A 23,287-nucleotide genomic window follows, 5' to 3' on the forward strand; every position below is an offset into this window, starting at 1 on the left:
TACACACAATCTTTAGAGTTCACAGAGAAAGCTCAGAAAATGAGAAAGCAGCAATTCTCTGTATTTCTTTATTTAACCTGAAATAAACATGTTTCCAAACCATAGTTTTACATGGATTAGCAGCACCCAACCACTGACCAAGTACATTAAAACAAAAATCTAGCAGTTGCTCATCTTCACGTGTAACCAGAGCCACTGGTAGAGGTGACTGTGAGCCCTCCTTTAAACAGATGTTGTTTTCAATAAACTTCCTCTCAGTCAAAGGTTGTGCTTTTTGGAACAGTGTCTCACCATCAGAGAGAGTGATCAAGCAACATTTAAAAAGCATCTGAAACTGTGGTTGATATAAATGTGTGAAATAATGGATGGATGGACGTGTAAGGGCTTTGTGCGTTGTGGGTTTATGTGCATTTCCCCCAGAGTGCTATATTTGAAGGGTGGTGTGCAATCAAGCAATTATGCAACAATGCATGTATGAGTATGTGTATATGTGCATATTCCCATTTTAATATTTATTAATACGCATTGTCATTTTCTTTACATTAAAAACTAAAGTAATTTAACAGAAATGCCTTTCTCCTGAAAATCCAAAGAGGAAGTCGCTCTTCCGCTTGACTGTTGTCGGCAGCAGCGTCACTTTACTTCACCATCCTCCCACAACAAAACACAACATACTGTGTGTTCCTACCACAACACAATGGAGCTGTAATGACAGCGACGCGCGCGTCCACAGCATATCCTCACCAGTACTGAGTCCGTGTATGGATCTAATGATGATGAAAAAGAAGAAATTCAAGTTTAAGGTGGATTTTGAGCTGGACGAGCTCTCGTCGGTCCCTTTCGTCAACGGTGTGCTCTTTTGTAAAGTCCGACTGCTGGACGGCGGCTTCTCCGAGGAGTGCTCCCGGTGAGCAGGGGGCTTTGGTTTCAATAACAAAAACACCCCACTTTTCTTTGACTAGTCGCAGGTTAATTAGTCAACCAGCTGCAGCCGCTCATTAAGCTACATTCATAGCCACAAACAGGGCTATTTTGAAGGGATAGTTCAGTTTTTTAGGGGGCAAGTAGGGGTGTGTGGAGCACGTATGCAGGAACAATGTGTTACATATAGTAGACATCGCTCAGTACACTGGCTGTTTGAAGAGACAAGAGAACAGGAACATGATTTACATGTTGTTTCGATATGAACCAGTACATCAAAGTGACGTTTTTGTAAGAAAAATCAATAACCTTCCAACTGCAAGCTATATTTCAAATATTTCCAGAGGTTTACATGCTGTCAGACAGGCCTTTCCTTAGGACATAACATTTACTCAACATAATCCTATAGATGTCAGGATGTCTGGTAGCATGGTAAATCCCTGAAAGGGTTTCATATATGAGAAACAGTAAGAATTATTTTTGCAATTTCTCAGTATGGGTTTCTACTACTGGTTTTCCCTGTCATCATTTACATCACAACAACATGAAACCTCTTGTCTTCCTCTACAAACAGGCAGCACACTTAACACAATAATACACACTGTCTATAGATAAGCAACGAATACACCTGCCCACTTTAAAAAGGCTGAACTGCCCCTTTAACCCAGTGTAAATTAGGTATAGTCAGTTGTCAGTCTTTAAACTGGGTATGGCTGAATCAAAATCGCAGGAGGCGCAATATTTGTTAAAGACAAAATGTGTGTTAAATTACAATTTTAGAACAAATGTTGCATGCAATATCTGTCCGTCCTCTGTCTCTTCCTGAGGTTTCTCCCTTTTTTCCCCCTGTACAAGCCCTTTGAGGCACAATGTGTTATGTTATTCAAATGAAAATGAAATCATATTGCAATCACAATCGCAAATAGATCTTTATTCTAAGTCATTCAGCTGCTCCCTCTTACTTTTCTTGTGCACTCTCTCACCAAAATGCAGACTTAGCGGTGGATGATTTTCATTACTATGTTTTTATTCTGTTATTCATTGTTGCAATGTTTCTACCCCTGTTGTACTACATGTAAATGTCGCAAGTGACGTGATCTGCAGACATTCACTAATGTACACTTTAATCAAGGAAGATCATCAATTGTTACAAAGAGCTTAAACTGTTGTGTTCTTTGCTATTCAAACCTTTAGGTAAATGCAAGAAGAAACAATAATTTCCCCCTTAGGGAGCCTTAGAACGCCCCACTTTCACCTCAAAATTTCCACTCCCTCGCATCAGAGTTTCTCTTATACAGAAAAAAAAACCTTGTTAGTTGTTCAACTTCAACGTTTCCACCCACTCAAAGCATTTTTAGGTGGGTAGTAGGGCTACAACGATTATTCAGTTATCAATTACTAATTGCTGTTAGCGTTTATTGATTAAAGTTGATCAGGCCAGCTGTACTTATTCAAATATCTGCCCTACAGTGGGGAATATTTTCCCAGTGTAAACGAATGGCAAGAGAGCGGAGTAGGCCTGCAACTAATGGTTACTTTAATTTTTCATGATTAATTAATGTGTCCATTTAGTTTTCAATTAATCAGTTTGTCTGTGAAATGACAGCAAGTAAAATGGCCATTAGTCTCTCCCACAGAGCAGTGTGATATCATCATGTCTTGTCCAACAGTCTAAAATAATAAAAGTATTCCTTCATATGTAACAAGATACTTGCAGATCAATCCGTTGCAGCTTTAGAACAGTGTGATCCACTTTTCTAACTCAGTCTGCAGATGTGTTGTCAACACCGTGGGGTTTTTTTCTTTAGTGGATCAAAAAGGGAAAAGGGAATAGCAGTGACACAATAATGCTACTATTGCCGTCAATGTTAGACGAGAAAAGACTGTAAACTATTCAAGGTTTTGATGGATGGAGAAAAAGTTGTTGTTTTGGAGAGATTATATAACAAGCCGTCTGTCTGTCTATAGTAAAGTAGTTCTCATAAAATGAGCACAAGAGAAAAGTGGAGTGATTTTCTGAATCAGGAGGGGTCATTTTAACATGGCTACAGTTTTCTTGGTTTATTTCTTCTCATCTAAGCAGCCACAACAGCTAAATATAATCAAGACAGACGAGAATTTTTTATTTTTTTCTTATTTCTGGCTTTGATTAAAACATCCTGCTCTGCCTCTGAAGTGTTTAGTACTCAAGCTCTTTGACGGTTTATGTCTTCCGCTATAGATTTTAATCAGAAGACTTTGTAGTCACAAGTCTGAGACAAGTTAAGTTGTAATTTTCTGAAGTGGTTTGATTTGTTGGACCTCTGATACTCCTGAGTCATCCCAACTGTGAATGTAAGGGAAGTGGGCATTGTTGTTTTATGAGCCTTTTCTTTCCCTTCAGTGTGGTCTGTCATCGGGATTGTGTCATTGTTTCAGCCCCAAAGTTTCCGTCTCACGTTTGCCTCTTTTCAGACTTGATCAAATCCATGTCAGATTAGTTTTTTCTGTGTAGCATTTGTGCTTGTGATAGTTTATCTGAAATCTGACAGCAGGGGCCTTCAAAGGGGGGAAACAGCTGTGGTTTAACAGCTTATCTGACACATACATACACACACAGATTAGATTGATAGGCACTGGATGTGATTAAAACCAGTTACTCACACTCACTAATAGGGTTTTGCAGCAATGAGAAGTGTTGTGAGCAACATTCCACGTAATCAAGACAGAATTCCCGAAGCTGACGGTGTCCAGCTGGATGGGAATACAACATCTGACAGAAAAACAAGATGAATTCAGTGTTTGCACAATATTAGTCACACTGTTGCTGCTTTTTTATTGTTTTATATTGCACTGAATCAGGAATGTGCTGTTGTGCAACAAGTCAGTCAGTTCAGGCAATTCAGGCAAATTTCCAAGCGATACATTTCCAGGGTGACCACTAAGAGCTTCTTTACACTACAGTTTTGCCATTCACTCACACTTACATACAGCGCATCTATGTGCAGCGCTTTTTTCTATCGCTCATCTTTCATACTCAGTCACACGCTGCCGGCACAGCCATCAGGGGCCACGGTTAAGTGTCTTGCCCAAGGACACGTCACAGCATGTAGACTAGTGGAGCCGGGAATCAAACCCACAACTGGAGACTTGCTCTTCCACTGACTTACCGTCGCCCTATGTTGCGCAAGTATGTAGAAGAAGAACAGAGATTTGGTGTCTGGGACACTCCATGACAAGAGAAGACATCTCCTACGATGTGCTCCTGGACGTTGACCAACAGGATAACAAGAGTGCTCTAACACGGCGCAACATACAGACATAAACATGGCGAAGAGAAAGAAGGATGCTGCTGTTAGGTGGAATAATGACACAGAAAAACGTTCTGTTGAGCTTTGGCAACAGTACGTCCGTCTCTTTGATGTGTCCTTAAGGGACTACTACGACAAAGTAAAAAGAAAACGGAGAGAAATAGCGGAGGCTCTTCTGCAACCGTTGAGTAATGATTGGCAACTCCATACCCCGACGACCTATGAATTTGCAGTGTCATGAATGATGATTAACATGGCAATAATCCGTGCCACTGGGATAGATAATCTGACATGGTGACCATCGGGAATGACAAAAACATTGTGTAGTCTGATCCTGGTGTTACCCATCTCAGCGTATTTTTATTACAGATGCAAACACTTCAGAATCTTAACTTGTTGCATAATTTTCAGCCACACTGTGCTAGAGAGGAAAATCCTCCATTTGGCTTGTGTTTAAATTCAGCAGAGTTGACTGAAATGAATGGCGTGTGAGCCGTCTTTACAGGAGGGAGTTGGGTGGGTGGGTGGAAAAGGAGACGATGCCAGTGAAAGAGAGGCCATCTGGAATATCGTAATGCTGCCCACGCACACAAAGTCTTTCTCCTGCACTTCATCTCATCCTTTCGCTAATAGTGAGCCGTCAGCTTCACTTTAGCTTCAGGCTCCTGAAGGATGGATAGTTCTCTCATGACAATACAAACCACACAGTCATAACCTTTGGGCTCAACAGTTCAATACGTGAAAAACAGGACTGTAAGTTATTGGTTCCTTCATTAGGTGGCCACAACCAGCTGATGATAAGCACACAAGCTTTTATTGGCAGTTTGAGTTAACAGCCTTAAGCAGGTACAAGATAAAGGAGTTTTAATCCAGTTGTCATTCACCCTAGTGGTTTCCACCGTTATGTAATAGTGACATTAGAATTAATGGCACGTACAGTTCAGTGATGTAATATGTGCTACAAAACACAAGAGGCAAGGCAGGAAATTGATGAAAATTTAAATAAATAATAAAAACAACCATTGTCAAAACCATTTGAGCAAGTTCTGCAGTGTATTTTATATTGCTAATGAATCAGGTAACCTAGCCAAACAATTAAGTAATAATTGTAGTGCGAGTTGTCAATATTGTAAAATGTTATGGACCAGTTTTATTTGTTTAGTGGCAACAGAATTCCGAGACCCTGCCAATATTTGTCTGTTTTTATCCATTTATTCTGTAACAGTTATCCGATAAAACACTTGCACTAAAGTTGCAATGCGGTCTCTGCACATGCATGATAATGTGACCTCAGCTTGTGCTGAAAGAAGTGTTTGTGATTTCCTCTCACAGGGAGCCGGTGCAGGCCAACTGTGTTCGCTGGAGGAAGCGGTTCTCTTTCCCCTGCAAGATGAGCGCCAATGCAGGGACGGGTGTCCTCGACCCGTGTGTGTGTCGTGTATCTGTCAGAAAGGTACAATATGCTGCGTTTTCCCCCCAAATAATCCATTTAAACAGCTGTGCTTTTATACCAGTGTTCAGGATGTAACATCCTGTGACACTGACCACTTCAGATTAAATGGCCTTTGAATTATTATTGTAAACGCTATACAGTGATGTCATAGCTTTCTATTTCATGATAACATCATTTACTGTACTCTCACATCATAACTGAGTATACTATGACTGCATACTGTAATGTAATAACCAACATATGATGCCAAAATGCACTACACTGTGTCTGAATTATAATGTCATACAAGTACACAAGTGGACTGAGCACACCCTGTGTCCTGAAGGTGTCTTTATGTCCAATCACTAATAACATATTCAGAGGTTGTACAAGGACACGTGTCAATGCAACGTGTCCTCAAAATGCATTAGAGACCACCTTCTCAGCTGACATCCTCCCACCAATCTGTTTCACTCAATCAATCAATCTTTATTAATAGAGCGGCTTTCATTTACATAGAAAATGCAACACAAAGTGCGCTACCCAATCACGGAGACACTCACATACCTCAACAGATAACAACCAAGACTAGAATCAGTCATATTATGACAAAGGGAGCTGAGGATTTATTGCCATCGTCACAATATTAACACTCCTCCACATGTTTTGTGGCTTTTTTCCTGATGGTTAAGTCTCTTGATTCGCTCATCTCCTTCCAACTATTTTCTCTCTACCTGTCACTCGTGCCACAGATGTGCACACACACACATAAAGGCTACACTTTACATTACCAGGCTGAAGTGAGTGAGACCAGGTTTTTTTTTCAGGCTGTGTAGACACAAAAACCCATTCACCAATTCAATCACCAGCACAAATTAACACCAGGTTAGCACCACATAGTTCAGACCTTAGATTAGAGTGGATGCTGGTAGCAGGTCCATAGGGAAATGTAAGTGTTATTTTGTCATCTAATCTGACCCTTGTAAAAGCTGCAAGTAAAATGGTTGTGTCAGTGTATAACAATAAATGTGGATCTGAAAAGGTGAAACATAAATATAAGTTTCAGAGCAGAAAGCAAACTCATCAATATGAATCTTTTTTTGCTATATTTTACACTTAAGCCTTAAAATGAATGGTCTGTGCAGTCTAATCGTGTCATGCAAAATAAACAGTAAAGGATTTTTTTAAAGGTTCAAAAAGGATATTAATTAGCCTGAACTAGTTACATGCATGTAGTATCCACATTGTTTCTGTGACCAAATGTATAGAACCTTGTTCAGAATTAATGCCAAAATTATGCGTACACATTTTGTAGTGAGATTTGTGCAAAAGCCTCATTTCAACATAGATATATGTAGAAATGAAGAGTTAATTGTCCATCTGCCCCATAGGAGCAGCTGCCAATACATACAACTGCTACGCAGAGCTGTGGCTATTTTTAGCATCCCATACCATAAATTAATCACATACACCATCATTATTTAAAGAATTACATCGTAAAAAAGAAAATGTTGAAGCTCAAAGACATCTGACGGGCCAATTATTTTTCAATTGTGCTTAAATTAAGGTTTAAGTCAAGGTTTTTTGAGTAATATTAAGATGTTATTGTCATCCCCAGGAACTGAAGGGTGGGAAGGCATATGCAAAGGTAATATGCTCGCACACTAATGCAACCCTCACTCTTGAACCTGACCTCCATGTCACCTACATTTACAGTAATCATCCATATTGAAGTAGATAGCCTGGTAAGCTCGTAGCACACAGATGGTCCTCAGTGCCTCCAGGTTGGCTCATTATGTCATCTGTTCTGCCTTTAACTCACTGACAGTAATTACTTACGGTGCTCACTTGTACACGTTCCTTTTTTTCCTGTAACTCGTTAATAGCTTCTTCTCACATACACATAGATTATCACATTGCTGACTGGGCAAAAAGTCAGTCTCCCGAGAGAAAACAAAAGGTCATATTTTGTCATTCTTTCTCCTGCAGCTCGGTTTTGCAGATCTGAATTTAGCAGAGTTTGCCGGCTCAGGGAACACAACCCGCAGATGTCTGCTGGAAGGCTACGATACTAAAAATACACGCCAGGATAACTCCATTCTCAAGGTAACACTGAAGATGCGATCAGGTATCCACCGCACAGTCATTTGACTTTTTCAATAAGATGCCATGCTGGGGTTTTTTTACATTCACATTTAGCATCGACAACAAAAATGGCCAGATGCCAATGTAGTCCATTAGATGGTAACCAGAGCAAAAACAGCACAAGTAAAGTGTCATCTTAAAAAATGTTGTGACAAAACCATTACTGGAATAACAACAGAAAAATAGGGCTGGGTATTTTAAGCTCCTGACCACTGCAAATTAAAAACACTGAATTCAACCTGAATAATTGTTATTTTTTCTTGTCATAGGTTGTCATCAGTACACAGCTCATGTCGGGAGATCCATGTTTTAAAACGTAAGTTATCGCATCTTTCTGCTTTTTTTTTTTTTTCCTGTCTGGTGGCATTACTGGAGCTATTGATACCGTATTAATTGAGTCAGGGTTGGTTGTAAATTGAGATTCTTGTTTATATAATCCGAAAGGATTAAAAGACAGTCAGTTTGACTATTCTCGTGCTACTGCGGTACCATTTTCAGAAACCAAAACCAAAGCTCAGAACTTGGCTGCACAAAAGCATGAATACTAATTATTTGTTTAAGTTTTACATCTATTGTGGATTATTTTGACTAATTAACACATTGAAATACAAAAAAAGACTAAATAAATAATAAATAAAACATCATTTCATCTGTCCTCAGGCCTCCGTCCACAGCCACAGTGATAGGAATTCAGGGAGACGGAGAGAGCCTGCTGGAGGAGAGGAGGGGAGGAGACTCACAGAAAGGCTCTTCTGGTGAGACAGACCGCGCCACATTACACTCTTTCCTTATGCATAGTCATTTCATTAGTCATAACACTTGCATGGACTAAACTTGGAGTTTCTAGTCAAGTCAAGTCAAAGATTATTTATATAGCACATTCAAAAATGAGCTCAGTTAACCAAATAAGTTGGTTGTTGTCATGTTGGTTATGAAGTTCTCAGATTAAGCTGTAGATACTGATCTAATAACCCGTGTCTGAATCTTTGCTTTTGTGCATCGGAGCGTTGCACTGATATCCTGAGAGTATGACGCACTTCTGCTTCGGCGTAACTGTTTATCCACTTTTAATGAAAATACGCCCATATCACATGTGAGCACATCTCTGTGTGGCGTATGCATGTTCCTCCTGGATGCTTCAGAGTGTAGCACAACCCTTTTCATGTATAATTTAAACTAGTGCTCTTTAGATTAGCTACAATCTGCTCTGGCCCTGTGGGCTCCTCTCTGGTTAAAAATAGGACATTCTGCAAGTCTGTCTCGTGTGGTGTTGGGTTTTTTTTTTGTATGAGCTCTCACCACATGTGCTGCAGATACTCTTTCCTGTCAGATGCTTCGTGTCTGTCTGTTTGTTTTTTTCGTGTGCAGGTGGGTTTTGTGTGTGGGATCAAAAGTAGATGTTTGGCAGATTTAGAGAAATGATGGTGTCAGTTTCTGTAAATGGATTATGGTAATGTGATGTCTTATCCTACATGAGAGACATACTCAAAGAAGTTTTGTTTACCCATCTCAACACTGCTGTTCCTAATTTGCACAAATGAATTGATTCTGATGTTGACTGTAATTAGCGGATCACTGAAATACAAGAAGTACAGTATTTAAACAAACCTATTTCTGAAAGGGACAATCACACGTCCATTTATTCTATTTTACACATTTATTTTTTGTTGAATTTTTGGTCAAGCTGCTGTGATATTTTTTCCCTAAGAAAGGACTGAAGAATACAGACAGGGCTGTGTTTCCACACGTTTTAAAAAGGGCCCTTTGTACACACTGTGTAAAAACTGTGTATTACATGGTTTCCCTTTGATGTCAAAACTGCTCAGTTCTTGTTCTATTGGACTGAATCAGCAAAATAGCATCAGGAGTTACAGTGAGATTTCCAGCCATTCCTCTAAGTGTGAGTAATCCTGAGCAAAAATGAACGCTGTACTTGACAAATGTGTTCACTCGCTCATTAGCTCAGGGAAGGTGAACGGTGTGTGTGGGAGGCAGAGAGGGGAGTTCTCTGTTGTTGTAGTTGCTGCTGCCACTTTACAAAAATAAGCTGCAAATCAAAAACACATCGACAAGGTGTGAGCTCAATACTGTAGATCCTCAATGTAAAATATCTAAAAACAAGACTGTTATATATCGTAGTGTACTTACATAATTCAAAGATTTTGAATCCATATTTTTCATTTTAGTTGCCCGTTTATAATTATAATCCACTTTAACAGCATCTGCCTCCAGGACAAACCCCCTGACCTATTTCATACAACCAGTGTGTTGGTCCTTTGTTTTTGCATTGTATTGTGTGTATTTGACACTAATGGATGTGGCCAAAGCGTTCCCGGTAACACAGTGGAACCAAACAAGACCACAGGCCATTCCATTATCCCACACTGCTTCCCACTGTCATAAAACAAGGTTTTTTGTTGTTGTTTTGATTGAGAGACCTCTGGTGGAAATTACAAATTGTCATTAACATTAAATATATCTAGTGTTTTCAGTGTTGCCATTATAGTTACTTTCTGAATATAAAATTAAGATAACTAAAGCTACACATATATTTATGTAACTTTCAATCCCTGCCATTTTCTCTCGTTTCATTTCATCCAGCAGAGAGCCGTGAAGGGAAGTGTCCGGTTACTTCTGAAGAGCTTGGTGGCTGCGGACACTCTCGAACATCCAGCTATGCCAGCCAACAGTCCAAACTTTCAGGTAGGGACACCTCACATCTGAGAAAAACACTGCTAGTTAGTGTGATATGAATGTCATACAATACTCAACGGTGTATGCAAGTGTCTAAGCTGACATAGTCACTAAACGGAAAGGTGTGCAAGTTCAAACCGAGACACCATTTGACTGAGGAGGAGGGGGGAAGATTATTTTCCTTTGTCACTCTCACTCCTCCTGAGCAGTTCAGACCTGGAGCTCGAGTTTCCATTACAGGCAGCTCAGATGACTGTAATAAAAGATCACAGGAAGTGCAGACGCACTAAGAACTGCTCTAATTGCCGTCTAATTCTGAATTTGAAATGTATTTCCTGCTACATAACTCTCAATACACATATTTCAGCCTCGTATTAGTGTGACGGAAGCTTGCATTTCTACTGATGCACTGAAATGACTTTCTGCTTTAAGTGGCTCGCTGCACGACTGTGCTGAATCATTGAAAAACGTGTTTCAAATCAGGCCTACAGGAGAGTGCATCGGGTTTTTACTGAAACTACGTCAGTGCAACATTTAGTAAGAATTGCTGATAACAGTTTTGTGAAATTACATTTTAAGAAATTGTGGGCTACAACTTATCTTCTATCATTAATGATAACATGCAGATTGAACCAGTGATGCAGCTCTTTCGAATCCTACATAAATCTTTGATGGATTTCACAGAACGCACACAATTACTACCCATTATTGAATGTATCCGTTTCATTAGTCGAGTTGGACTCGATACAGCAGATCAAAGATCAATTTTAACTGACATTTACAGAGGAAAAGGTTTGGCCAGTTCAATCTGAAAATGTCAAGGCACCCAATGTGAAATCAGTCGATGCCAATCTTTTTGCAGGCTACAGCACGGGCCACTCCCGCTCGTCCAGCATGTCAGAGTTCAGCCACCGGAGAAACCATTCCGTAGGCAGTGCCTCAACAGGCATCGGCAGCATCCCAGAACCCAGCGAAGACCGGGACAGAGAGTCCAGACCGTGTCCTGCGCTGCCTGAACACCCAGTCCCCACCAACACCACCACAGCAACCACTAGCAACTCACAAGGCACACCAGTAAGGAGTGCCTCATCCTGTGAACGTCTCAACAGGTAAGTACCTGTACTTGCTGTAAGAAGCACAAAGTAATGTAATTCATGAAAAGCAAATATGACCACTTTCTGTTGTAGACAGTGACGGAAATAAAGTGGAAGTTATTGTTTTTTGTCACCTGTGTTATACTTTTAGGCAGCTGTGAAGAAGAGCAGTACAGGAATGTTTGCGGTTTCACGACACGGTGTCGCCGCATTCTTATACATGAAATCAATATCATTCAAAAAACATTGTTTGGCAGGTGTATTACATATTTGTGGATGGATACAGTCAATATATGCATGTGCAAGATACAGTCGGTTAAGAGCACAATGAAGTCTGTGTTTGGATATGGGCGTAGTTTAAACAATGAATACTACGTAATCCTTTAAGAATATAATTTTGACACTTGTGTGGCTGCTACCAAACGTGTTCTCCGTCACATCAGCGTAAGCTTAAATGGAATGCTGATTCTCCTGCTTGGCCAAATACCCGACTATCCCAAAATGAAATGCAAACTTTAAGAAAGAAAACATTCTTTAGTGGTTTAATTAACATGAAATGGCCTCCTCTATCTTCCCGTCAAGACACCCAGTGAAACAAGACTCCATGGAGTCTCAGCTAAAGAGAATGGACGACACGCGGGTGGATGCAGACGACGTTGTGGAAAAGATTCTCCAGAGTCAAGACTTCACACCCAGCCTCCTGGACTCCAGTGCTGAAGGTAAAACACTCGCTTCTACACAGCTTGTTCAAGGAGGGAATGCTGAGTATTCTGTATGACAATAGAGATAATTAATAACTCACATATAGGGTGAGGGCTTTGGTCTCTTGGTGGTTTTTAGGTGTAATATCTTTGTAGATTTTTCTTCAGATAGTTTTTATTATGTCGTTTAAATATTGCCACTGTAAAACGTCATCCGAAGAACAGGAGAAGAAAGAGTCTAGGAACAGCAGACTGGGCTGTTATGATATTAATATTATTTATACGTTATTAGTGCTGTTATACAAGGACGTTATTAAATCATCGCAACTTACTGTAAATTTTTTGTTTTGTTGCATTGTCTTGCTCTTTCAGAATTAAGAATTAGAATTGTCCCCTTCTGCTTGCTTGCAGAGGTCCACTTGACCTACAATATATAGACAAAAGTATTTGACCACATATGTTAAGTATTGAATTCAGGCATTGGCCTCGGCCCATTATTTCCAATGAAGGACAATCTTAACACTTCAGCATACCAAGACATTTTGGACAATGCTGTGCTTCCAACTCTGTGGCAACAGTTTGAGGAAGAACCTTTTCTATTCCATTATTGTGCTCCAGTGCACAAAGCAAGGACTACAAAGACATGGTTTGACGAGTTAGGTGTTCAAGAACTTGACTGGCCCGCACGGAGCCCTGACCTTAACCGCATTGAGCAGCTTTAGGACGAACTGGTCCAACATCAGTGCCTGACCTCATAAATGCTCTACAGAATGAATGAATGGTCACAAATTCACATAGAAACACTTTCAAATCTTAAGGAAAGTCTTCCAGGAATAGTGGAAGCTGTTACAGCTGCAGAAGAAGTACCAACTCCATATTAAACTACTGTATATGTATTTGAATACGTCATTACAGTCCTTGTTGGTGTAATGGTCAGGCGTCTGAATACTTTTTTCCATATAATGTATATTTTCTCATCTGCCTGTTCCAGAGGTGATCTGTATCTACCCATTTTGGGAACGCAAGCAATCCTCTAGCTTGGGTTTGTGGACACTCTGCAGCACACATTCTGCACGCTCTTCATAGTACTACTACTCTCTAATCCAGTGGGTGGCACATTGTTGTTTTGGTCAAGAGCCAAAGTAGTAGTAGTAACCGTGGACACTTGCTGCAAGGAGGTCCACTGTTCACAAATCAGTGCAAATACAAGTACATCAACTCCTGGTGAGGAATCACCATTACTAGAATGGAATGTGAGATTGAGTAGATCTCAATGAAGTGACTGACATGGAGTCTTGTTTGGTATGAACCCAGCTGTGGGCATGAGAATTAGTTTGGAACGTGGAAAGTATGACCCGGCTCTCGCTGATCAAAACCTACTAATCAAGTAAAGTTAATCATTTTTAATTGCAATTTGCTGTTGTGCATCAGAGAATGTACTGTAAGTGCACAGCTAGTTTGCAAAAGACAGTAATTAACTTGGCAGTTCTCTGTCCCCCCCATGACTCCATGGGTCTTTGTATTTTGAGGAGCGTGGCGTTGTTTTTCTATGCAAGGTCTTGTCTCGCTCAAAGCTAGAAAAAGAAAGCTTCTGTCAATACATGATTATTTATAGGTTGCCTAGCAACTGGCAGCTTCTCATAACAGGAATCTTACCGGAGGACACTGTTGCTCTTGCTTCTGACTGAATGTTGCGACAACTGCCTATGTTTCAGAGGAGGGTCTGCGGCTGTTTGTCGGTCCTGGTGGAAGTACGGCCCTTGGAAGTCATCACCTCCCCACCAGGTGAGCTTCAGTTAATATTCACTGTTTTGAAGCCTTATTGATTTGTCCCTGGCAGCTGTACTCTGTAATTTCTAAGTCTTTTTATCTGGTCTTGTCTTCCTGTAGGGTTGGTGCCGGAGCGTATGAACAGGTGGTGATAAAGCGTTAAGACCTGTGCGGCTTACACCCAAAAAAAAAGAAGACAGGACTGTGTTCATTCCAGGCATGGGACAATATGAAAATTTCATGTCAGTTATCCTAACCAAAATAATTACAATTTACATGATTGTGATACATTTAAATGACCCTATCACACACAGAGAAATCATTTTAAGGGGCTTTTTTGCATTGCAGGTGAGATAGGGACGTTTTTAAAAGTGAAACATGATCTTAATTTTAAATAAGACCGTTTTAAATGATGCAGTCCCCTTTGTTGTACTAAAAACAAATCACTAGAACTGTTTGTTGGCAACGTTTACAGCATTTGCAAGTCACAAATGTGAGATATTAGCTATTTTCCCCATTTATGATTATACCTAATCTGATTATGGAAATCATTGTCCTATTGAGAGTGATATTTGTTTTTATTGCAATGAGGAAATAGTATATTGCTCAGTCCCGAGTTCCTTCCATTCTCCACTCCAAGCAGCACTGTGTCACTCAGTGAGGCCAACATCACAACAGTGCCCCCATGTGCTCACATCAGCAACGTGACACAGTAGCTACATTTCTAACATCTGTGATATGTGAAGGCAAATGAAACGCTGACAGATTTTTCAAGAACTTTCATATTCATGTAACAAAAACAGCCCATTCCTCACTTCCTGTTTTCAGTGTCAACTGTGTTGCCCCAACTTATTATAAACGTGTTGATAAATGACCAACCTTTAAATTCTAATGGAGGACAGAAGGCAATCTAGACTTAAAGAGTATGTCCTGGGTTTGATACATTCCTTTTTGTCACCTTTTTTGTATTCCTTCCTACAAACAGGACATTGTATTTAATATTTGCCTGTAAGCTGCAGTTGTTGGCGTCTTGAAGGTGAGAATATTTTACTACAAATATGAGGTGCAAGATTTGAGCCACTGGCCGTGTGAATGTTGTGTATGCGTGTGGTCATGTGTCTGCTATGTGATGAGACTTTTGGTCACTAGTACCAGTTATCCTGTTGTCTTGAACGAGTGGGGGGAGCTATTTGACCCTACAAAGGCAAAATGCAGTGAAACTCACTTGAGATTAAAATGTTTGCCCTACAATGAAAAATAACAACTTTTATGTATGCAGTTACTACAAACCTGATAGTCAAACTGTAATTGTCTCTGAAACACTCTTAGTGTCATGATTAGTTATCAATACATAAAGTTGTCTGGGGGGAAAAGAAGGAGAAAAAAATCACGATGAATAATTTAAATTTAGAACTACGGTTCACTTTTAGTGTTTCCCAACAGGTGATTCAGACATAGGGCGCTTTTCCACAATGCATACATGTACCACAACTTGACTCACGACTGTTGTTGTTTCTTTGCTTTTCCATTAGCGATAGTATCTGGTGCTTTTTAGTACCTGCTCTGGTGAGGTTCGAAGCGAGCTGAGCCGCTATTAAATGTGACATCGTCAGAATCTCAATATTTAACAGTCTGGTGTATTTAGCGACAGCACTGCCGAAAGCTGGCGACCTTGAGCCGCATCACAACCCCTTCAGCCGTATTTTATCTCAGTGACTGTGTCAGCCAGAGTCTGTGCTCCAGTCATGCTGGAAGTACTGAATTAATAATCTTATTAATTCAATTAATCAATTAATTGTAATGATTCAGTACACTGAAAACAACTGCTTTTGCTCGTCGCTAGTTTGTGTCACGTACAAAACAAGATAACCGCAGTTTCCTGCAGCCGTGGTATGATAACTCCATAGCCATGCTACAACTGTATAGTGGAAAAGCGCCAATGATGTAGTCAGCAATCTCTCTTCCACTGGATTTCTTTTTTAATTATAATTTTATTATTTTTCGGTCCCCCAGAAAACCTTATTTAGTGACGACTTTCCGGATCATGATCTTGGCTTATTGTTTTTGTAACTGACTGCTTATTTTGTCTCTGTAGGCTAGAATGTGCAATTAGATGAGGAGCTCATTTGATAAATATGCTATGAAAGGCATATATAGGCATACTGTATATCTAATTCCCAGTGTTTCAGGTGTGCATCTGTTCAACACCTATGCTTTGCAAAATGTTTAATCTCTCCAAGCTCACCAAGCTCCGGTATTGCACCTGGCACCTAATACTGATATAAACTGTAGTATGGACAGTACAATGAAGGACGCGTCAAAGTTACCCACTGCCAAGAAGAAAATACGTAGTAATCCTGAGACTGCATACATGCATCGCCTAGCGACATATCAACTGTTGGCTAGAGCTATCTCATCAGTTAGTGCTTTAGAATGAATTAATGCAGCAATGTCAAATTTGCTAAATACTACTTTGAAGCAGATTAAGTGCACAGTCTGTCCAACATCAAATTAGTCAAAGTACTCATCATGCTGATGTTACCCGGAACTGTGTCAGGCCTATGCATAAATTAATGACAGTATAAGATGCATAACAACTAGTGAACGGAGTGTGCAGTGTGTATAATCTTCTGTCTCCTGTCATTTATCACAGTATTATATCATGCTATATCACACTTCATCAGTGTATGGTATTTTAACTATACGTCAGTGTTCAGTTTTCGCGTTCTCGTGTTCTGCATGATTTAATACGTCTTTTCTTTTTCATACTGTGCCATGTGTTAAACTTTACCTTTCTACACAGAAGACACCGTTTTGTTTGCCTCTTTCGCATGAAGGCAGTCATTTTCTTCTCATTGCTTGCTGTTCAAAGACGATATCTGCACATTATGTCGGTGTGTAATTGTAAATCAGTGTTCTCATTTTATGTGCGTGTGTGTTGTTGTTTTTTTTTTTTTATGTTCAGCATGGTTTTAATGTCCCTGTGCTGAAAGTCATATTTCATTGCTGATGTTGTGCCATATTTTTGCTAAACATTTTATTTGGGGGGGGGGGGAGATAAACCATCCCCCAGACATAGCTAAGACAGTGTTACATGTAAAAAAAATATATATATATAGTTACCAATTATAAACTACCAATTTTTTTTTGTCCCTTTTTTGTCTTTTTGGATCAAAGTTACTTATGCCTGTGTGAACCAGGTATATTCATCTTGGTACCTAACATGTTGTTACAAACATGGTTGCTTCTTCTCTTCTGTGAAGCTGTTGTCTGTATAAAACTGTAAAATGTATTATTCTCCTGTAGAGTGATGTTCTGCGCTGTTCTGACACTGTCCAGTATTTCCTGTTAGAGACTTGTATTTTTTTGACCAACGTTTGCTTCCTTAACAAGTGTGCTGGATGCTTCAAATGTGTACCATGCACTGAATAAAACTGTTCAAAAGCCTCCAGGTGTATACATCTCCTCCCAACCTGTGTGCAAGTTACAGCGTTTGTCTGATTGATCATTATGAATAAATGTTTACATTTGGATTGTGCAAGTGGCTTTCACTCTGCACTCATATTTTAGAGACCAAAGGATTTTGTGTTTTCATGCCATTTTTAATACTCAAAACATCGAGCTTCAGACCAAATAAGCCTCTGTGCAGACTGTCCAACGGGGACTTTTTACACTTGAATCTGATGAACTGACCTACTTGTCCTGGAAAACAAGCTGCATCCTCCTGATCAAACATTTGCCCCCCAGTCTTCCTCTTGCTCAGCAGTGAGGCAGTGCTGCCTGGCCTCTGCATACCCGCTGTCCTGCAGATCATCCTGCTCCTCCTTTTCCCCGAGGTCTAAAATCACAAATGAAAGAGGAGCAGTGTCACAAATACAAATTTATTTAATCGTCACATTCATGAGCAGGATAACACTCTGTTAAGTTCGACTGAGGATAAGTTGTTTTTTTATGATAAAGTGCAATGAGCTGTGTTGTATAGAGAGATTTTGTTTGGGAACCGCTTCACCACTACGGAACCAATGCGCAGTGCCCTCATAAAACATAGTTTAAAGATAGTTTGCAGTCTAATTAATATTTACTGCCGTTACTTTCACCTGATGATCAGGCAATTTTGTGTCACTACTAGTCGGATTCAGTGTTGTGTCTTTTTATACCAGGAACATCACTAGTGAATAGGTAATACTGCATAAACCACGGAAACAGCAGCAACTGCATTATAAGTCATATTTCACCTAACACATCCATTCCCTTCTTCTATTCTCTAGTTGATATTTTACACATCTAAAAATGTGATATACATATAAAATCAAGGTTCCCAAAACTTGGTTGACATCAAATGACTTTCCAGGGCCAATTCCCTCAAATTCAAGGACTGAACATGCTGACACAGCTTAAGATGGGAGGGCAACTTGTAAGAGCCGCTGGACAAGCGATTATCCTTGGGATCTTGGTTAAAGTCAGTCTTTGTCATTTTCTTTGATGAGACAGAGATCTTTTGAATTTGCATTTCCCAGGCATCACATCATTTGCTCTCTCTTGCTTAACATTGCTCGCTCATTGTTCTGCATGGAATCTCACATCAACGGCAAAGAGAGACAGTGGACAATGTCCACTTTATTTACCTAAATATAACTTCTTTCTTGCACAAAATACAAGCACTTTTTCCAAATTCACAAACTTTCAAAGATTTTCAAGGACCCGTGGGAAACCCTGATGTGAAATACACATTAAAGTTTCAGTGAACAGATCAAAAGGCAACAGTACCTTGTTCATCATACTGTAAGAGCACAGCATTGCCGTCTTGGCTCAGATTGACATCAGGATCATCTGTTAGTATACGCCTGAGATTATCGAGACTTCCACTCAGGGCACTGACTTTGGGACAGTGAGACCACAAGACTTCCAGAGGTACAGACTCACACCTGCTGACAAAGACAAAAGGCAACATGAGTGTGGAGGTTATCATGAGGATCAAATACCCCTCAATACTTCTCTTCTGACATACAATGGAAACACAACTGACTCATCTTTCTTAAGAAAACTCACCGCTGTAATTTGGAGTAATCATTTTCCTGATCCTTGGACAAATCTTTCTCACAGGGTCCCATCAGCTCTCTCATCTCTGCTCCACACACTGTAGAAATGAGGGTTCATTTGTTTAAAGAAAGAGACTAAATGTATTTTATGTGTGGACCAAGTTCATAAACCCCCCCCTCTTGGGTTACCAGCATTTGTGATTATTTGTTTCTGGCTTTAATTATTCACCTGTCTGCTCCTCTTCCACCTCCATACATCGCTCTGAGAGACACTCCTCTTCTCCTCCTTCAATTCCACACAATGCCTCATCACAAGTCGTCTTCATTGACCATCTACTCTTCAGATTTTCTGTCCAACGTAAGACCTCGCACACCAGGACCCTTCGCAGTATGTTGTTATCACGCAGGCTGGGATAGTTTATACTGTAGAGCTGAAACAGAAACAGCTGACTTTGTTCAGCCTATTTACACCACTGTATTTTAGCGTTGGTGATAATGGTGTTACTTCCAGAGTTCATCATTTTCTCAGGTGGTACGTGGTGTAAAAAGTTTGAGAACCACTGCTGTAGGTGTTCAGGACCACATTTGCTGCAGTTCATACAAGCCTCCAGCAGAGGCCAGTATAGCTACAACTTTAAATGCAGTACACTCACCAGTGTGTATGCAAATACATCCTCTGCATTGTCACAGCGCAACATGTTGCATCCATCTTTTCCCTCAAGCCGGTGAAACACGCCAATCTGAGAGCAAAATCCAACGCTCTCCTGCTGCCCTGGTGGTGCCGCTCCAACACCAGTGAACTCCACCTCGTAACCAAACTTCAAACACACCGTCTGAGCCCTGAGTATGAATGCCAATTTAAAGATCAGTTAGAAATCATTATTATTATTATTATTATTATTATTATTATTATTAAGGACACGGATAAGAGACAGATTCAGTTCATCCATCGATGTTCCCAGTCACTAATGAATCCAGCCCAAAACAGGTTTTTTCTAAATACTGTACTGTACCATGTCTTGAATTCGGCTCTGGTCCACTCAAACTTGTGGTCACTGTGCCTGAAACCTGACAGTCCGGGGAGAAAAGGGTTGAACTCAGAGTTTGGGGTGCTGATGATAACGTCCACCGGGTTCATGTAACCAAACACCACCTCAGAGAAACACTCCACATCATCCAGAGTGAGGTGTTCTATGCTGGGGAGAATCAGGGAGAAATCATGGCAATAGATAGGGAGATAAATTGCACACAAAGATAAAGAAAGGATTCAACAGTAAAATAAGAAAATACAAGACAATGTTGCTGCAAATGTTTTATTGTGCCAGCTTCATGGTGCCCAGTGGACCTAATAAAGTGGTCAGTGTTGCATTTAAACAAAGAATTTCTGATTTTTCAGCTTTTTAAAAGTGAATATGTTCTGGTTGCTTTGCTCCATATAACAAAGGAATTGTTTAAATCATTAAAGGAATCATTAAAACTGAATAAGTTTGTTTTGTGGACAAAACAAGACAATTGTGAACATCATTTCCAGGTTTGGGAAACACTAATCAAGAATTTTTTAACGATTACTTAATTAATCAAGGAAGTGATCAACAACTACTCATTAGTTGCGTTCCTAATTAAGTGAACAGTGTCAGTGTAGTGTTTCCAATAAAGTAATCAGTGTTGTGTTCCACATAAAGTTATCAGTTCTACCTAATTAAATTGGTAATGGATTGGTCAAGGAGGGAAAGTCGGTGTTGATGATGGAACCTGAAATATCCTTTCAACATGAAGAAAGCACTATAAAATGGTGAACTTACTATATATATTTGGACTAAAGTGTAAGTAGCGAGTAATTGGGAATTCAGCCTCTCTAGTTTCACCAGTGACAGATAAGAAAGTGTTAATATGTATGTTCTGTCACTGGGCCTCATAATAAGAAAAATTGTCACTTACAGTTCTATACTGGTCACCAGATCAAATCCTCTGAGGCGTGCATCTTTTTGTGTGACTGAGCCCTGGTAGAGCTCAACGCACAGCTGTTCATAACTGGGCTGCAGGTAGTCAGTTGCCATAGGAGCTAATGCATGCCTAATATTAGACACAAGCAGAGAGGACACAAAGTCAGTCCACATAGATGGACTAGTAAGTACAAGACCCACGCGGTGTGAAGAGTCACAGCAGATGAGTTTAATGAGGGTAGCTGACTTTGTACTTACCAATTACATAAATTGTTTCCGATTAGGTTCGACTACACTTATACTGTATATACACTCCTGATCAAAATTTTAAGACCAGTTGAAAAATTGCAAGAATTTACATTTTGCACTGTTGGATCTTAAGAAGGTTCTAAGTAGTGCTTCAAAATGCAAACAGAAGAAATGAGTGAGGTAATTGAGTAAGCAACCATTAAACTGAAATAGGCTGTTCATCAGCTGATCAAAAGTTTAAGACCACAGCCTTTAAAAGCCTAAATCTTTGCAAAAATGTGCATTCAGTGCCATTTTCTGTCAGGTATCCACACTGTCATGACCTCCTGATAGCAAAGGCAAAAAAGCTTATTCTCTTTGAACGCGGTCGGATCGTTGAACCTGCTGAGGTTAGGGGAACATTTAGCAAATAGGGACTAAGCAAATATTCGATTAATAGATTAAGTAAACGACAAATGGATCGATTGTGAAAAAAAAATCGTTAGTTGCAGCTCCATATATACGCACATCTTTTTCTTGACTTTGGTCCCGTCGATGTCCACTCCGACCAGAAGGTCAATTTCACGTTGAAACCACCTGAGCTTTTCTAGGAGGGTACACTCAGCACAACCCAGGTCCACGACCTGAAGAGGACAAGGACACGGGGAGTTAGTGGGACATTTAATTAATTAAGACAGAGGAGAAACGATGGATTACGAGCAGAGAAGTGTTAACGTAAGCAGTGGACGTCACTAGCTGGTGCTAAAACAACGACTGTAGCTACAGTTAGCTCTGTGAAGCTAAATTACTCGGCACAACTTTGAATTTGAGGATAAATAGGGGGGTTTGTTTTCGAAAAACACATCGGCTACCTTTCGGGGTTTGTTTCTTTTGACAAAGTCGATGACAAACTGGTGTCTCTGTCTATGAAGAGCCGGACTGAACAGCGGTTCCATTTTCAATACCTACGTTCAGCAAACGGACTTCCACAGCGCCGTCCGCCGGCCGTAAGGGGGCGCTGTTAATCTGTGACACCGATGCATGTAAACAAACCAACGACAGTTACAGCAAGGTAAAATATCCTGTTTGTAATATTCATCAGGTTTTTTTTGGTAGAACTTGAATAAACTACCCACATGTTTGTTTTTATAAGTGCACAATCCCATTAAATAGCCTTAGGAAAATTATTATTTTTAGGCAACACTCTTGCTTTGTGGATACCGCCATTTTGCGGCGACGTCGTTTTGGAGCGTCACTACTGATTTTTCCACTCATTTTATATAAATAATAAAACAATAATGAAATACAAGCTAAAGAGGTGTGTTTCATATCTTCCCCCCACAAAATAGTGTCTCAAAAATCATTAAAATGTGAATAACAAAGGGAGATATCATATTTTATTAGACATATTTCAATATCTATTTTAAATAAAAGTCATTGTATCCATTGCAGCTAGACTTGTAGAGGATATGGAGGATATGTCATCTCTCAACCAAAGAGGCTTCTTCAGTTGTGAAAGTTGGTGGTGTAATACAGGAATTTCATCTCTGTGACATGTGGAGTGTGAATTATGTTTCTCTGTCTGAGACTCATCTGCAACATTTCCATGACCCAAGATATTTAAAGTGATCTCATCTAAGTGGTCACCACAGTAAAACAAGACACACAATGGCAATAAAGACAGTAATCATGTAATCGACCACAAAGATAAACTAAATTAATAAACAGTCACAAAATCCCAGTGATCCCCTCAAGAAAAGGTACAAATCTGACTACACAAAGCAGAAATGACATGAAACAGGTACATATGCAACCACAGGTAGAAGGCGACACAGAGAAAGGCTATAAAGGCACAGAAGTATTATAGTAAAGCAACTACAAAAGGAGAGAAAGACACAAAATATCCACAAACATTCAAAACCACTTGAGGGAGAGAGAGATGGCACCAACAGAATGAAACAAAACAAAACACAAACAATAGAGGGAAAACTAAGGTGTTTGTTCAGGTTCTCTGTCATCCAGGACATGCA

At 39.9% G+C, this 23,287-nt stretch overlaps 2 protein-coding genes across 6 annotated transcripts; one reads left to right on the top strand and one right to left on the bottom strand.

The window, feature by feature from the left end:
• Positions 1-22,265, bottom strand: henmt1 (HEN methyltransferase 1). Of its 4 annotated transcripts, none has more exons than XM_058638978.1 (10): positions 22,130-22,265; positions 21,786-21,901; positions 21,025-21,159; positions 20,100-20,282; positions 19,740-19,926; positions 19,316-19,517; positions 19,097-19,184; positions 18,815-18,975; positions 17,741-17,885; positions 1-767 (listed from the first exon to the last, which is right to left on the bottom strand). In XM_058638978.1, exons 1-9 carry the CDS (start codon positions 22,211-22,213, stop codon positions 17,776-17,778), a joined length of 1,266 nt encoding a protein of 421 aa, XP_058494961.1. In that variant the 5' UTR covers positions 22,214-22,265; the 3' UTR covers positions 1-767; positions 17,741-17,775. The 4 variants fall into 4 exon arrangements, with proteins under 4 accessions (XP_058494961.1, XP_058494962.1, XP_058494963.1 ...); XM_058638979.1 differs by having other exon boundaries at positions 651-767; positions 17,745-17,885; XM_058638980.1 differs by lacking the exon at positions 1-767 and having other exon boundaries at positions 16,802-17,885; positions 18,815-18,972.
• Positions 762-14,242, top strand: LOC131465971 (EEIG family member 2-like). 2 transcript variants are annotated; one of them, XM_058638982.1, is made up of 11 exons: positions 762-907; positions 5,544-5,664; positions 7,262-7,291; positions 7,633-7,749; positions 8,058-8,104; positions 8,449-8,543; positions 10,390-10,491; positions 11,345-11,591; positions 12,159-12,295; positions 13,993-14,062; positions 14,168-14,242. In XM_058638982.1, the coding sequence occupies exons 1-11, from the start codon at positions 762-764 to the stop codon at positions 14,208-14,210; spliced, it is 1,155 nt and encodes a 384-aa protein (XP_058494965.1). In that variant the 3' UTR covers positions 14,211-14,242. The 2 variants fall into 2 exon arrangements, with proteins under 2 accessions (XP_058494965.1, XP_058494966.1); XM_058638983.1 differs by having other exon boundaries at positions 10,393-10,491.
• Positions 22,266-23,287: the final 1,022 nt, after the last annotated feature.

This window comes from Solea solea, chromosome 9 (genome assembly GCF_958295425.1).
Source record: "Solea solea chromosome 9, fSolSol10.1, whole genome shotgun sequence".
Lineage (NCBI taxonomy): Eukaryota > Metazoa > Chordata > Actinopteri > Pleuronectiformes > Soleidae > Solea > Solea solea.